The 16,217-nt window shown below is 41.5% G+C and overlaps 1 protein-coding gene across 1 annotated transcript in view; it reads right to left on the reverse strand.

Moving 5' to 3' along the window:
* The window catches only part of ngfra (nerve growth factor receptor a (TNFR superfamily, member 16)), a 55,740-nt gene that overhangs the window by 19,748 nt on the left and 19,775 nt on the right, over window positions 1-16,217 (reverse strand). Inside the window, exons 4-5 of the mRNA XM_072694109.1 lie at window positions 1,974-2,202; window positions 133-362 (exon numbers count right to left, since the gene is read on the reverse strand). Of these exons, the coding sequence (XP_072550210.1) occupies window positions 133-362; window positions 1,974-2,202 (459 nt within the window). The remainder of the gene's footprint in view (window positions 1-132; window positions 363-1,973; window positions 2,203-16,217) is intronic.

Consider the following 16,217-nt stretch of genomic DNA (forward strand, 5'->3'; position numbering starts at 1 on the left):
ACTGAAGTGAACTGCAGTGACTTTAGAAACAAAGACCAGTCACTTGGAGCGAGTGTATGGCATAAGCCCCTGAAATGATGTCAGTATAATGGAGGTGAAAAGTGTGACACTGCAAGCCAAAGCTAGCCTTACCGATCTGCTCGGGCACATGCAGCTGTGTATGAGCCTGCTGCTGCTGCTGCTGCTGTTGTTGCTGCTGTTGTTGCTGTTGTTGTTGCTGCTGTTGCTGCTCCTGAAGGCTCTGGCTGTCCACTGAGATGCCGCTGTCGCTGTGGAGTTTCTCCCCTTCTGGAGACGGTGTCTGATTAGCTGTGGCGGCACGGTTGTTGGCTGCCTGCTTATTCTGTTTGCAGCTGTTCCACCTGAGAAAAGAGAGAGGGAGAAGACTGACTGATCATGTAAAGGTTTATGGGTTTATTTTTGCACTGTATTTGATTCGCCTGTTAACTACATTACTAATAATCCAGGTCACTCTATGGAACACCTTAACTTTCTGTAATTATGAGCTCCAGGTGGGATTTCCTATGACTTAGTCTTGGACGCTGTGGTCCCACCCATTGTTTTAGAACACCTTAGCATGTTCAGCTTTGAGTGCTGAAGCAATGACAGGAGTGTAAAATGTACAGAGAAACTGAACGTAAGTAAAAGTATGGCTACTAAAGTGGAAGTATAGAGCCAAAAATATACAGTCAGGTCCATAAGTATTCGGGTAGTGCCATAATTTCTTTACACCACCTTAATGGATTTGAAAATGTAACTAAAAGTTGCAAAATTGCATGAACATTTAGGAATTACAGCTATTTTCTAAATATTTAACTATGTTAATTATAAATAGGAGGATTATTGTTAATACATGGCTGCAAATCCTTTGACTGCCCGAAGTCAAGAGTTATTTCCCTTGAGATGCGATGCCAGGCCTTTACTGCAGCCACCTTCAGTTGTGGGTCTTTCTGCCTTCAGTTTTATCCTCGGTAAGTGAAAAGCTGCTCAGTTGGGTTGTGTTCAGATGACTGACTCATCAATTTAAGGACATTCCATTTATTTGCCTGAAGAAGTTCTTGGATTGCTTTAGTGATCTGCTTTGGGTCATTATCCATCTGTACTGGAAAGCCCAATCCTATTAGTTTTTCCGCATTGGACTGTATCAGGACTGCTTTAAAAGGTATACAGTTCATCCTGGTACGTCTACTATCTGTCGCATCATCCATGCACACTAGTGGCCCAGTTGCTTTGGCAGCCATAGAAGTCCATGTCATAACAGAGCCTCCACCATGTTTAACAGATCACGAGCCCTTCCTTTGCGTATCATTCTGGAACAAGTTAATCTTGGTTATAACTCTGGTTATAATCTTGTTTCAGAAATGGGCAGGCTTTCAGATGTTTATAGCAAAGTCTAATCTGGCCTTTCTGTTCCTGAGTTCTTAAGAAGTTGGTATCTTACAGTAAATCTTCTGTATTTATAATTATGAGGGCATTCCTTGGTTGTTGGACTTTGATAATAATATGCCTACCTCCGCATGAGTGTCACTGACTTGACTAGACTGTTGTGAAGGGGTTTACCTGATCAAGGAAAGCTTGATCTAAGGAATTCTAAGTTCATTCACTTTTGTTGTCGTTCTTGATCTTCTAGACCTTTTGGTGATGCTGAGCTCGTAAGTGCATTCCTTCTGAAAAATGTACCAAATTGTTGATTTGGCCACTGCTAAAGTGTCTACTCTCTTTCCGATAGGTTTGTTTTGTTTTTAGCAGCGTAATGAAGGCCTCCTTCACTTGCATTAACACCTTTTTAGACTGCTAATGGAGGGTTTCCATTAACAGCTACCAAATGCAAATTCAACACTTTGAATCAACTCTAGACCTTTTATCTCTTTAATCTGTCAATGAAATAACGAGAGAACATGACACACCAAGCTGTAAAACTGCTTATCAGTCAACTGTTTTTGTTAAACCACTCGAATCCCCCCCTCTGTTACCTCTTAAAGACGATGTAGGCCAGCAGGCCCACCAGTACGGCTGCCAGTATGGAGCAATAGATGGGGATAAGGTTCTCGTCAAAGCCGCTGCCGATGAAGTGGGGTGAGCTGGGCTTGGCTGTGGTCGTCTCTTCATCTGGCCCAGGTCTCTGGGGGCCCTCATCCTCATCCCAAGGGGTAGATGAGAGGTCCAGGATGGAGGTGGGTGTCGGAGTGGGGGCTGATGGATCTGATTGAGGGAAAACAGAGATTTAAATTCATTTATTACAGAGTTATTAAAATGTATTAAAAAGTCCCATTGTATAGTTGAATTTACAAAAACACCCATAATTCATTTAAGAGTAATATATGTAAATGAGCTCTTTTCTGAATGGCTGTCATGTATTGTGCCTCACTGAAAAAGCAGCCTGGACTGAAACCCTTTCTAAAATTTCAGTGTGAATGGGTGGCACTAATCTACTGTAAACTGTAGAGGTTTTCCAACCTCTTTGTATACAAACTATATGTCCAAAAGTTTGTGGACGCTCCTGTATTGCTAATACAGTAGGACTCTCTGGAGCAATAAATTTGAATCTACTGGCACCATGCATAACACCAGGTGTGAGCTAGAGACACAAAAAGATCCCAGTTGTGGAGCAGTGGAACTGTGTTTTCTGTAACGATGGTGCTCCATCCGACACTTTTGGAGTTGGACAGTTGAGGGGGGATGAGGTAGGTTTGTGATCATCCAACATTCAAGTTCACTAACACTCCAAAATCTAGCAGAAAGTCTTGCAAGGTGGTTGCTATGGTGTTGCAGGATGCATTGCTATGGTTTCCTTAGGGTTGCTAGGTGCAGTGGGCAAAAGCTCAGCCTTTCCAGGAATTATCTCCCTAATAATTCCAGGACATTTGCAGCATTTTTTGTAGTTTCCATGATTTTCATATTTGGTCGATGGCTTGGTGTCAGAAGGCCATAAGGCCTCATCGTGTCTTCACCAAGACCCCAGAAGATGCCACAGTAATCGCTGACTGCACACCCACACCACCAAAGTTACCAAAGTTTCAGAGCACACAGTAAATCCTTTTTCACAGGTGAGAGGTGATAAATGGCTTTCAACAGGCAGGAGCCTGTCTGTTTTTTTCTGGGTGTCTGTGCTGCCTAACTCACACACACACACACACACACACACACACACACACACACACACAGCAGTTCCCTTATCTCTAGAAAACCGCTCAACATGTCGGCCATCTTAAGTCAAGGCGTATCGACCCAAGAGCCACCGATCTGTCAGCAAGCCACTTCCTGTCTCTCTTTATCTCTCACACTGCTGTCTGCTATCGGCCCCCCCCAGTTTACCTCTTTAGCACTGTCTCCTTCTCTCTCCCTCTCAAAGCTCTGGATATAAACTGTATGTTTACACAAAGGGCCAAGATTCTACAGTTCAGAAACATGCCAATAAATGTTGCTTACTGGAATAACTGTGTTGAGGATAATATTGGCAAGCTATCATGACAACTGAAGCAACAACTATAAAGACAATAAAGATGTAGCAATGACAACCATTTCTGTCACTCTAAAGTACAATGATTTGCCACCCAATAACACACACACATGGAGAATACTGGTACAGGTACTGGTACAGATCAGTGATGAACAGCAGAGTGTGAAGCTTAAAAAATACCCCTAATAGTCTCCAGACGCAAAAAGAGTCAACGTTTCTGGGTAGGCCTTACCCCTTAACACTCCAAGGCCTATTACACATTAAGGTATATTACTCAGTAACTACATGGACTTCTGTACAGACTGGTGGGGCAATTCTGTGGCAATAGAAGTCTGTAATAATACTTTTTGCTCGTCGGCAGGCCATAGGCTTTTTAAGGAAGCTAAACAAGCTGTGCAAGATGACCCAGGAACATCTCAGAAATAGAGGCCTTTTATAATTAAGAAAAAAATAAATCTAACTGCTTTTCGACAAAACTTCTACAAAAAGTGTCTGTAAGCTTTGATTTCTGCCAAAGGGGGAAGTTTCTGACTCTGTAGGATGTTCAGGTACTGTTGTGCGAAAACCATGCCTCTCCATGTTTTGCCATTTTTTATTTTATTTTGAATCTGGCAGTTGTTCTTACATTGTGCCATTCATTAAATTTCATAAGAAGAGTTTTCCTGCTGTAAAGCTGACATTGTGGAGATACAATAATTTTGCATGACTGCGACTAATTCACTTTGTCCATCAGTCACAGCTTAGATTGATCTGTCTACACTATATGTGCCAATGTTTGTGGACACCCTTTCCCCTTGCACATTTAACTACTTTAATTTGCATCCATTGCCCAGTTGCACAGATTGAGCTGTGGAGCAGTTCTCTGCAATGAATGGTGCTCCATCCAATACTTTGGGGATGAATTGGATGGGTGGTAATCATCCAGTTGCTGGATGCAATCAAATCCTCCCAGCAATGCTCCAGAATCTAGCAGAAAGCCTTCCCTGGACAAACTCATTTTTAATACCCCTAAAGAAACAATGAATAAGCAGGTGTCCCAAAACTTTTGTCCATATAGTTCCTTACATGGGCTGTTTGGATAAGGGGAGTGGTATGAATGTTCAAACAATATGTCGAACACTTCGATTTCAAATAAATTATGTGGACCTTTTAACACATTGGCATAACAGGCTTATGTTCAGAAGTTCATTGGGTTCTAGTCAGGATTTCATGAGGGAATAAAAAGGAGGGTTTTTTATTGAGTTATTTATTTATTGTGGATCTCAGCCAAACGTCCCCACAACCTAAAAAAAAATCAGCATGTTCATTTAAGCTGCCTGCTTTCAAATGCTGGATTAAAGGCAGAGTAAAACAGCTCCTGGGCTTTTAAAAGGCCAGGCCGGACTGTCCCAGCCAGAGAGTCGCTCAGAGGGCGACGAGAGGAGAAATGTTTTTTCATTATTTTCTTTTTCTCCCCCGATTTTGTCCTCAAGGAGACATTTTCAGGGTTTGTTGCCAACATTTTAAGCGCTTGTTAACCCTCGGCTGGGCGCCCCCCTTTAATGAGGAGCCTTTATATGCACTGCTTTATTGCTGCTTCTTTTACAGGGAGGGGTTTGAGTGCCTATCTGATGTGAGTGCCATAGGCCTTATAATGCGCTCTTTATCTGGCAGAATGCATTCGCTGCCTAGGCACACACACACAGACACACAAACACACACAGACACACATATACAGAGCCCCTCTGAGCAGCAGTATGTGTGTGTGTGTGTGTGTGTGTGTGAATGTGATAAGAGAGCACACTAACGGAGGAGTGGAGGATGGGGGAGCGGGTGAAGGAGTAAATGAACAGAAATGCTGCTGTTAAGTGTTCTGATTAGCTGCAGTAATTACACTGCAGCAGGCATTTAATACGCGCACACACACACACACACATACACACACACACACACACAGACAGGCTCACAAAGTCTCACTCAGTTGCCCATAGATCATCCCCACTGTCTGTTTCAGAGAGAGAGAGAGAGAGAGAGAGAGAGAGATAAAGAGAAAATAAAAAAAACCTGCTGGAAAGTGACAGACAGACGTTTTAACCCCTTAGACCCTGCTGCCCACACTTCTTCATTTTCATGACTACATTACTGTCATAATTAACATCAGTTTCATGGGCCCTAAAATAGAAACCTGTGGGACTCCATGGGATTGTTTCTGCATAAGGATTAACAACTGAATAATAATCCTAGGGTTCAAAGGGTTAAACAGTAACTGAATGAAGGCAGATTTGGTGACTTATTTAGTGTCCTCGGGTCACTTTGTTCACAGTGACATACAAAGGTTTGGGCACGCCAGGCGATCTGAGCTCTCAGATAACTCTTATCAAGTCTCATACCTGATTAACTTGGCCTAACTGTGACTTCTTCACAGTCAGCGTTAGGTAAGGCCAAGTGATGCAGGTTTCAAAGCTTTATAAATACTCATTCTAATGAGCTGCATAACACTCAAGCTGTTAGCATGCTGCAAAGTAACGAAGAAATGAAACATTCAACAAATGATTAAAATAAAGTAATTGGACGGAGACACCAATGAGCTCAAGGTTTTATAATCATCTAAAATTAAAGCTGATTGTTGGGTCAGCTTTCGAAGCTGAAACAGTGCTATCTAAGGGCCATCCACAGGACATCCCACCAGTTGGACCGTACTTGTGAAACGGATAAAAGTAAGAAAATGTGTAGAATAACAAACAGGTTCTGCTTTTCTCTTTGTGCAAAAAGACATAGTGAAGCCCTGAAAACAGCTGCTTTTGCTTGAAGCTTGAACAGGGTTGAAAGAAAAGTGTCTTGGATAAAATAAGCCCTTTTGGCTTAGAAACGGTGCCCTGACTGATAGGAGCTGTTAAAGAGTTCTCACTAAAAAAAGTTCTTCCTCTCACACACACACACACACACACACACACACACACACAGATGGTGTGAGCTTAACAGTAACGCAGTTCTTATCTCTGTTGGAGGTTCAAAAACCATTCAAAAAGCTAAACTGAAACTTTATACATAAGAAACCTCCTGCGTGTGTATATGTATGTGTGTGTGTGTGTGTGTGTGTGTGTGTGTGTATGTGCTGCAGTAATAGCTGCTGATAGAGGTCACAGATTGAAATCTGACGCTCGGAGAGAAACTCCAGCAGCTGTATCGACCCTGCAGAGAGAACAACTCAGCACATCTATCTCTCTCTGTGTCTCTCAGTGTCTCTCTCCCTCTCTCTCTCTCTCTCTCTCTCTTTCTGTGTTTCTCTTAGATCTTTCGCTCTTCTGCCTTCTCCTCCACTCCTTCTCAATCACTCTCCCAGTGCCAGGCCGACAACCCACCAAGCTCATGAATATGTTTATGTCTATATATGCATGTATATATCCTGCACATATAAACAGCTGGAATGCAGGCTGCTTCTACAGACAGGCGGCTTTGGGCAAAGAGATTTCTAACTGATCTAACTTTCAGAAACCTCAACCACTGGTTCCAAATCCTTCTGCAGTGTTCCTTCTGCATATTCCACATTCATCCAGCTAGCCCGAGCTGAGACATTCCCGAGTTGTATGACTGCACAGCTCCTTTCTATCTGCCTTTCGTTCTAGTTCAAGCAATGGGTTTTGTGATGAGGTCGCAGATAAGGTAAGGTGTCCTGCTTATGGTTCTTCCATGAAGATTATGTTTGTGGAAGCAATGCATCGCTCTTGACTCAGCTAAACCTTCCTGCAGGCAGTCATGGGAGGGTGATTTGCCTTTCTTACCAGCAGATGTGAACTTTTTTCCTATAATTATGTATTTTTTCTATAATACGTACTATATCTTATAGTCCATAAGCACTGTGGTCAATTGATATACACTGATCAGTCTTCGATGCCCATGACCTAGGCGCCAGTTTACCGGCTGTCCTTTCTTAGAACACATTTCAGTAGGCACTGAGCAATGCATATCAGAAAATCACCAGAAAAGACCTGCTAGATGATTTTGGAAATGCTCTGACCTAGATTCTCAAATTCTCATGCTTGCCTTCAAGACATGACTGCTCACTTGCTGCCTAATGTATCTCACCCCTTAACAGATGTCAGATGACAGATGCCACTATAGATGAAGAGTATCTATGTTTTTCACTTCACCTATCAGTGGTACCTATGTATATATGCAAGTAATTATGCTGTTTCATAATGAAATGACTCATAATGACTGCATTCACAAAACTGTAACAACAAAACAAGAGCCTCAACCAAATGAGAGACGGCGAGAAGAGGAAGTAAATAATTGCCACACACTCACTGGTGTGTGAATCACACTGGTGAAAGGACCACCACTGTGGAACAAACATTTGATGTCCATCATGTGTGCATGAGTGTGTGTGGTTGCCTTTGTGGTCATGTTCTTCCCAGAGCTCATCATTAACACACTGCACTCACTAAAGGCCATGTAGATCAGCATCCCAGACAGAACAAGGGAGTGAGCGAGAAAAAAAGAGTAAGGGAGAGAGAGAGAGAGGTTCAAAGAGAAAGAAAGGAGAGATCGAGAAGGGAGTGGGAGTGAAGCAACAGAAAAGAATGAAAGCCACTGTAAAGGTCAGTTATGAGGTCATCACTGATGCTGCGAATTGTGGCTAGCATTGAGGGTGGTCTTCTGTCCAGAAACACAAGGAACTTTATGGCGTGTGTGTGTGTGCGCGCGCGTGTATCTATACATGTATGTGTGCATATGTGTTGTCCATATAGCTGGGCCACAAGTCTTCTTTGTACTGGATGGTAGAGTAGACACAGAGGCAGCTTCTGCAGAGATTAGCTGCAGCTCTGCCTGCAGGAAGATAAAGGTTTGATATGATTCAGGCCAGAATGCTAATCTCTCCCTCACTAACTGCAGCGATACCTCATTTCCATATTCCTCTCTTCTTTCCACTTTAAGAGCCTTTCACTAAAAGCCTTTTTCACTCAATTAGTGAGCTGGATAGTTCTGTCAGTTGGTGTTATTGAGCAGACTGGTTGCAGTGCGGTGACGGCGAAAACAGCATAGTTGAGTGGTGGCCCAAATAAAGATAAACTGCATGGACAAAAGTATTGGGTCATCTTCTCATTCCATTTTTCTTTTCGAGTTTATCCTTTTGTTGTTGGAGTCACTAGTGTCCAGAGAAGGCTTTCTACCAGATCTTGAAGCATTCAGCAACAAGAGTGTTAGTGGGGTCAGGATGCAGGATTGTGTGCTAAATTAATATATAATTATTGGAAGTGCAGAGCACCATCCATCATTCCAGAGATCTGTTTTGTACTCATCTCATTTCATACTCATCTCTTCTTGTCTCACCTAATCTGATCTCACCTAATCTCATCTGTTCTCTACTCATCTCATCTAATTTCATTTTCAGTTTTCTACTCCTCTCATATCATCTAATATTGTCTGTTTTCCACTCATCTCATATCATTTTATATAATCTGTTCTCTACTTCTAATTATCTAATTCCACCTGTTTTCTACTCATTTAATCTCATCTAATTCCATCTGTTCTCTACTCATCTCATTTAACCTAATCTCATCTGTTTCCAACTCTTGTCATCTCATCTAATCTCATCCGTTCTCTACTTATTTAATCTCATTGATTATCATGTGTTCTCAACTCATATCATATTATTTCATCTAATCTAACCTCATCTGTTCTCTACTCATCTCATCTCATCTCATCTGTTTTCTACTCATCTAATATCATCTGTTCTCTACTAATCTCATCTAATCTCATTTGTTCTCTACTCAATTCATGTAATTGAATATCATGTGTTCTCAACTCATCTCAAATCATTTCATCTAATCTAACTTGTTCTCTACTCATCCCATCTAATCTCATCTGTTGTCTACCCATCCTATTAAATCTCATCTGATCTCATCTGTTCTCTACTCATCTCATCTAATCTAATTTGTTCTCTACTCTTGTCATTTTATCTAATCTCATCTGTTTTCTACTCATCTAATATTATCTGTTCTCTACTAATCTCATCTAATCTCATCTAATCTCATTGGTTCTCTACTCATCTCATCTTGTCTAATCTCATCTGTTTTCTTCTCATCTCATATCATCTAATCTCATCTGTTCCCTACTCATTCTATCTCATCTAATCTAATCAAATTTAATCTAATATGTTCTCTACTCATCTCATCTCATCTAATCTAATCTCATCTGTTTTCTACTCATCTAATATCATCTGTTCTCTACTAATCTCATCTAATCTCATCTGTTCTCTACTCAATTCATTTCATCTAATCTCATCTGTTCTCTATTCATCTCATTTTGTCTAATCTCATCTAATCTCATCTGTTCTCTACTTATCTCATCTTGTCTAATATCATCTGTTATCTCGCCATTCCATGCCATCTAATCTAATAAAATTTAATCTAATCTGTTCTCTACTCATCTCATCTTGTCTAATCTCATCTGTTCTCTACTCATCTCATCTCATCTAATCTCATCTGCTCTCTACTCATCTCTTCTCTTCTTTTCTCTTCTCGTCTTCTCTGTCCTCACTCCTCTCCTCTCATTGCTGTAATCCTCTTTGCACTCTCTTAGGACAGAAATATATTGGCTGGTTTGATCAAAGGCAACCTTTGGCTGATGAACAGCTGCCAGTAAAGTGTGAGAAAGTGTGTGTGTGTGTGTGTGTGTGTGTGTGTGTGTGTGTGTATGTGTGTGTGTGTGTGTGTGTGTATGTGTGTGTGTGTGTGTGTGTGTGTGTGTGTGTGTTTGTGTGTGTGTGTGTGTGTGTGATCTTTACTAAGCCTCAGTAATTGTCTTGCAGTTATAGAGGCTCTTTGATTTATGCTCTTCATCTGTTGAGAGATATCCCTTAACATCTCCATTTCAAGTATCCATATGTGCACAAACACACACACACACAAACACACACACACAAACACACACACACACACACATAATTTCAACGAGGCACAGCCAAGTGCAATCATAGTCCAAATGCAACCGCTGCCAGAGCATGCCAGGATGTACCGGAACGGTCAGTATTAAACCCCTGAAGTTTTCCTTTCCAAAACTGAGATTTACAGCCAGACTCACTATCAAAACCAAATGCTGCCTGTACTTTCTAACCTGCTTAAGCCAAGCGTTCTCTTCAGGGACACATAGGTAGAAGTGCAAGCATATTTGGTAAATTATGATAAATACCACTATGCTTTCAATAAATCCCTGGATAATTTAACATGCAATGGATATGTCTCCTATAGAACTTTCATTAGACCTGAAATCTTCAGATCTTCAAATCTGCCATTCTGACCAACTCACAATACCCACAAAAAGCCAAACACATACTATAGCCTGACAAAATCCTGTCTAATTTCAAATGTAGCTCAACTAAAATCTACTAAACCTACTAAATATCTAAACCTGACTATAGCTTGACAACATTCTCTCAAAATCTGTCTGATTTTAACAGAACTCAAAAGCTTTGTCAATTAAACAATTCTGTCTGATTGTGTCCTGACCAAAATGTAGCCCTCTGCAATTCACACTGTAAACTGTTCCTCGACATAGTTCTCTTTCATTATAATTTTGATTCTAGCTCAAAAAAAATCTGATTCTGATTGTAGTTAAAACAAAAGTCTGTCTAATTCTGACTGTAGCCAAACAAAATCTGTCTGATTCGACAAATCAGAAAAATCCTGTAGAAATCTGTTGAAGATGAAAGACAGGCTATGAGAAACCTGAATGTGAAATTTAAACCCTGCCCGAGCTTCACAACTATCTGTGAGATGATGTCCGAACTGAAAACAGCATGAAAAGTCAGGACCCGCTGGGTTCAGAAAAATATTTAAAACCCCTGGTCATTCCGTCCATCTCCACAGAGCCCAGTGCACAACCAGCCACTCCTGACCCTCCATAAGGCCTGCAGCTGAAACAGCAGCTGACATACACACACACATATTCACACACACAAACACCGGATTCTCAAGCCCAAAGGAGTACATGCTCCCGGGTCCTGCATGACAGCAGCAGGGATAATCACACACGCACACACTCACACAGAGGAAGCACTGTTTCCACGGCTGGACGGGGCGTGTAATGTGCCGTGTTATTGGATTAGTGTGCTGCTCTTTGGGAGGTGCGTCCTTCTGATGTTTGATGCCATCAGGCGTGTGTGTGCATGTGTACGCGCGTGTGTGTTAGGCCTTCATCTGACTTGCCAGTGATCATGAACAGAATTGATAAGTTTGTGTCTTCTAGCGTCTAAAGATTGGCTGGTAACTAATGTGTAAACTGTTATTATAAATATTTTTTTTAAAGATAGTACTATTAATTATACAAACAAACAAAAAAGACTGTGAATTAGGAGCTTTTTCTCAATCCTGGTCCTTAACCGGGTCTTCCTGCACATTATTCATTTTTATTCTTTATAACTGCACTGCCTTTCATCTCTGGTTGGTTCAAATGCATATTTTTTACATTTATTCGATTTATTGTTGTTTTTGTAATTATTGTGTTGTATTACTGTGCTGTATTGTCTAATTGCTACTGGCTGCTAAATGTCCCTCGGGATCAATCTAATAAAGTCTACCTTCACGAACAACATGCACATCTATCTATCTATCTATCTATTTATTTATATATATATATATATATATATATATATATATATAAACCATTAGACAATACACTGGACTTATTACTTGTACGGACTCGGCAAGCTGCCACTGTTGGGCCCTTGAGCAAGGCCCTTTACCCTCTCTGCTCCCCGGGCGCTGGAGTTGGCTGCCCACCGCTCTGGGTGTGTGTCTGTACTCACTGCCCCTAACACGTGTGTGTGTGTGAGTGTGTGTTCACTACCAGATGGGTTAAATGCGGAGAACACATTTCGCTGTACACTGTACAGTGACAAATACGTGCACCTTTACCTTTTTTTTTTTTTTTTTTTTAAGAGAAGTAGTAATAGAATAGCACTATGCCTAATGTCAGGCGTGGGCTAGAGGGGTATAAAGCCCCTAGCATTGAGCTGTGGAGCAGTAGAAATGTGTTCTATGGAATAATAGTGCTCCATCCAATACTTTTGGGATGGGTTGGGGAGTTTGGGGTGATGAGACAAGGTAGTCATCCTCCAACATTCTGACCTCTTCCCTGGACAGTAGAGACAGTTACTCCAACAAAAGCAGGATAACCTCTTTTAATACCCTTGATTCTGGAAGAAACAATGAATGAGCAGGTGTCCCAATACTTTATTATATTTCTATCTCTCTGTATTTATATTTCATTATATCTATTTTTATCCGTCTTGCCTTTCATGTTGTTCATGTGTCGTCTAAGCATTTTACTGCAAGTAGTACCATGTATAACTACGCATGTGACAAACCTCACACTTATGTTATGTTTTCGTAAAGCTATCTAAAAATGATCTAACTGAACTGTTTCTCACGCATCCTTCACTGCTGCCCACACACCTGCTGTAGTTGTTGGGTTTTTCCTCACAGTCCCATAAGTTCTCAAGTATATCTCAATCTGGTGTTAAATCTTCCACACCCCTCAACCCACTCCATCACATGAGGAGGAGCAGTGTAGAGACTTGAGACTTCATCAGAAGTTCACCATAACCAGCTCAAAATATTTGCTAGAGGGCTTTAAATCCCCCAGAATTGGAGCTTAGGCACAGTGGAAGCACGTTTTTTTTTTTGGAGTGATGGAGCTCAATCCAAAGATTGGGAGTGGTGTTTTGCGGTCCAGAACTAACCATTCAGTGTAATCTTGGCGGCACATTACAATAAAAAGCAACAGATCCCTTCAAACACATCCTGAACACCTGCTAAACATCAGTGAATGAACATGTGAACAATTCATTTAGGTGCCAGTGTATGGAATGACATCATGCTTTTTTTTGTGTGTGTGTGTGGGGGGGGGGGGGGGGGGTGTTAGCATTAACTATGACAAATAAGGGTTAAATGTGTTCAAATTAAGATGTGCTGTATGGTGGGTAAACTCAGACTCATTCCCCCAGCAGGGCCTCTGTGCCGTTTTATGACAGATTAGAAGAAACAGTCGGGCTTAACCTCAGTGACCTTTCTGACCTGTCTGCCTGCACTTCCACGCACAGAATACCTGCACTTTGGCCTTTCACCTGCCAGATTGGAGCAGACCCATGAGGAAGTGACCCCAGTTAACCTCTGTACGTCTGAAAGGAAAGCAAACGCTACGCAGCGAGATTTAACGGTGGATTTCTCTGTGATTAGCCGACAAATGAGAGGAAAGAGGTGCCGTAGAGTGGGAGTGCAAATTGCAGTGCCCTTCCCTTAATCATATATCACAGTTACATACAATTACATGACTGTGGCTGACTAGCTTAGCTCTGGGCCATTTATCCTTTGGGATTGATGATTTGGCTAATCTTCCAGCATGATCAAAAGTGAGCATGACCAGCATGACCAAGCTGGTTGATATAACATAACCAGCAACGTCAAACATTTGGACATATAGTGTATCATCAGTATGTATGGGTGGTTTAGAGGGATTGTCTGTAATTTTGAACTACACATGTCCGTGTTTACCCTGACTCAGCCTATAGCACACAGTTTGCAAAATCTCCATAGAAGAGCATTGCCAGTAGAATGGGATGCTCTGGATGATGCAGCCACACAAACGTTCACCATGATCAATGCAAAGCACTGCCCAATCCCAGTGGAACTGTGTTCTCCAGAATAACAGAGCTCCATCCAGTAAGTTGGGGTGGAATTTGTGATCCAGAACTTATTGGCCAACGTAACTCAGCTCTTGTAGCAGAGTGCAATCAAATCTGCATAGTAATGCTCCATAAATGTAGTGCAAAGACTTCCCAAGAAAGTGGAGGCTGTTACTGGGGGCAAAGCTCTTTTGGTAGTGAAATTAATCATGGACGACAAAAGCTGTCATCCTCTACACTGTAGTTAGTCATCTCTTTGTCGTGTGTGTTATTCTCTGTGTATAGAAGAAAACGTCTGTGCGGTCTGGCATGATATCAGGAAATTCCAGAAGAGAAAATTCCTTGGAATTTCAGTGCTAACACAAACTTGATTTATGTCTGTCTAACAGAGACCATTTATGTGCATCCGTTCAACTAAGTGGATGGACATTTCCTGGCATTTAACCATCTATGGTTGATTCATGCTGTGCGTCTCAATGGACACAACCTGGATGATTAACATGTATTGCGCTAACGTGTCCTGGATTAGAGCAATAAATCATTGAATGATTAATAATTAATAATTGATCATTTTACATATTTGATCTAATTGTAATCATTTATAATTTAGTACTAGAATAATATAAGTAGACAATTTAACTACTAAGAAATGTAGCCTGTTCAGAATAGGCTAATTTCGCTAAGCTGCTTTGGACCATTGAACAAGGACGAGAACTTTTAGTCACCTTAAAGTACTTGCATGTAAGTCTAAGCATTCTATAATAAAGCAAAATACAGAAACTTTACTTAATAAGCAGCTTATTATTATTACATCAACTATAATCATAATGCTAATGTCCACTAGCGCCTCCCTCTGATTTCCTGTGTTAACACAAAGCTAACAGTACAGGGTTTAGTAAAATAATACATGACAATACATGACATAAAACCCATAACTGGGGTTACACACCGGGCCCAGCCCATTCCCAGCACCCATATTCCAATCACCAATTCAGCTACCAGAGCCACCAGCTCCATGTGGATTCTACTTAACAACACTATACCAACAGCACATGCTGATATAAAAATCAGCCTACATCTCCCAGCACGCTACACCTGCACATTCACTCTCACAAGGCCCTTCCCCACCCAACCTGAGGCCTTTTTATCAGCTATTTCTGACAGGGTATCACGGCTTCATGGCTGGAACCAGCACACAGTCTCTGAATCCAAATTCTACGAGCAAAGATGTAGCAGACTTCGCTACGAAACCCCTAAGACCTATCTTTAGTTTTAAAGTTGTACGACATTCACGCAGCATGTTCTTCGCTGTGTACATATGTTCAGTAAATACCTCAAAGCCAAACTCTGTGTATTAATAGAGAAGTCTGTTAGCCTGTTATATAGACAGTTATCTGTCAAGCTGATCAGCTTAGTTGCAGCTGTTTAAGCAATGTTCATTACAGGGTCAGGGCATTTGTCCACACTGATATCTGGGTCCCATTGGTCAAAACACTCAAACTTAATAAAATGAATGAGCACAGTATGGTGTCCCAATACTTTTGTCCATATAGTGTAAGTAAACGTCAGACAGCAAACAAAAATGTCTCGGCCACTGTATTCAGGCTATTGTGGAGAGAACTGGGTCCATTTCAGTCAATGTTAGAAAATTGAATTAAGCTACAGCCCCCTTTGAAGACTTTTCCGATCAATTGAGATGGGCTTCCTGATGGAACTGTGTCGTGTTGCTGCTTCGGGAGGGTTCTTTCTAAAGAACTCAGAGTGAATGGACACTGAAATACTGCGTATTGACTGCAGGATACATCCCGCTGAAAACAGTGCCGGCTCCAGCCAAGCCAATATTAAGTTAGTTTAACTACAGCAGTTATCTTCTCCTGCTGAGTGAAGGGTTGGTGAGCAATGCCAAGTGTGTGTGTGTGTGTGTGCTTCCCTCACATAGAAACCCAGCTGGACTACACTCCCACAGAGCAGCAGGTGTGTGAGAGTGAGTGTGGGTGCAGGTGCATATGTGTGTGGGGGTGTATAGTCATGCATACAAGTCCTAGGAAGCAGCAGTGGCAGTGTTTGTGACTGTAAAAACATTACATTAGA

This window comes from Salminus brasiliensis, chromosome 12, assembly GCF_030463535.1.
Source record: "Salminus brasiliensis chromosome 12, fSalBra1.hap2, whole genome shotgun sequence".
NCBI classification, from domain to species: Eukaryota; Metazoa; Chordata; class Actinopteri; order Characiformes; family Bryconidae; genus Salminus; species Salminus brasiliensis.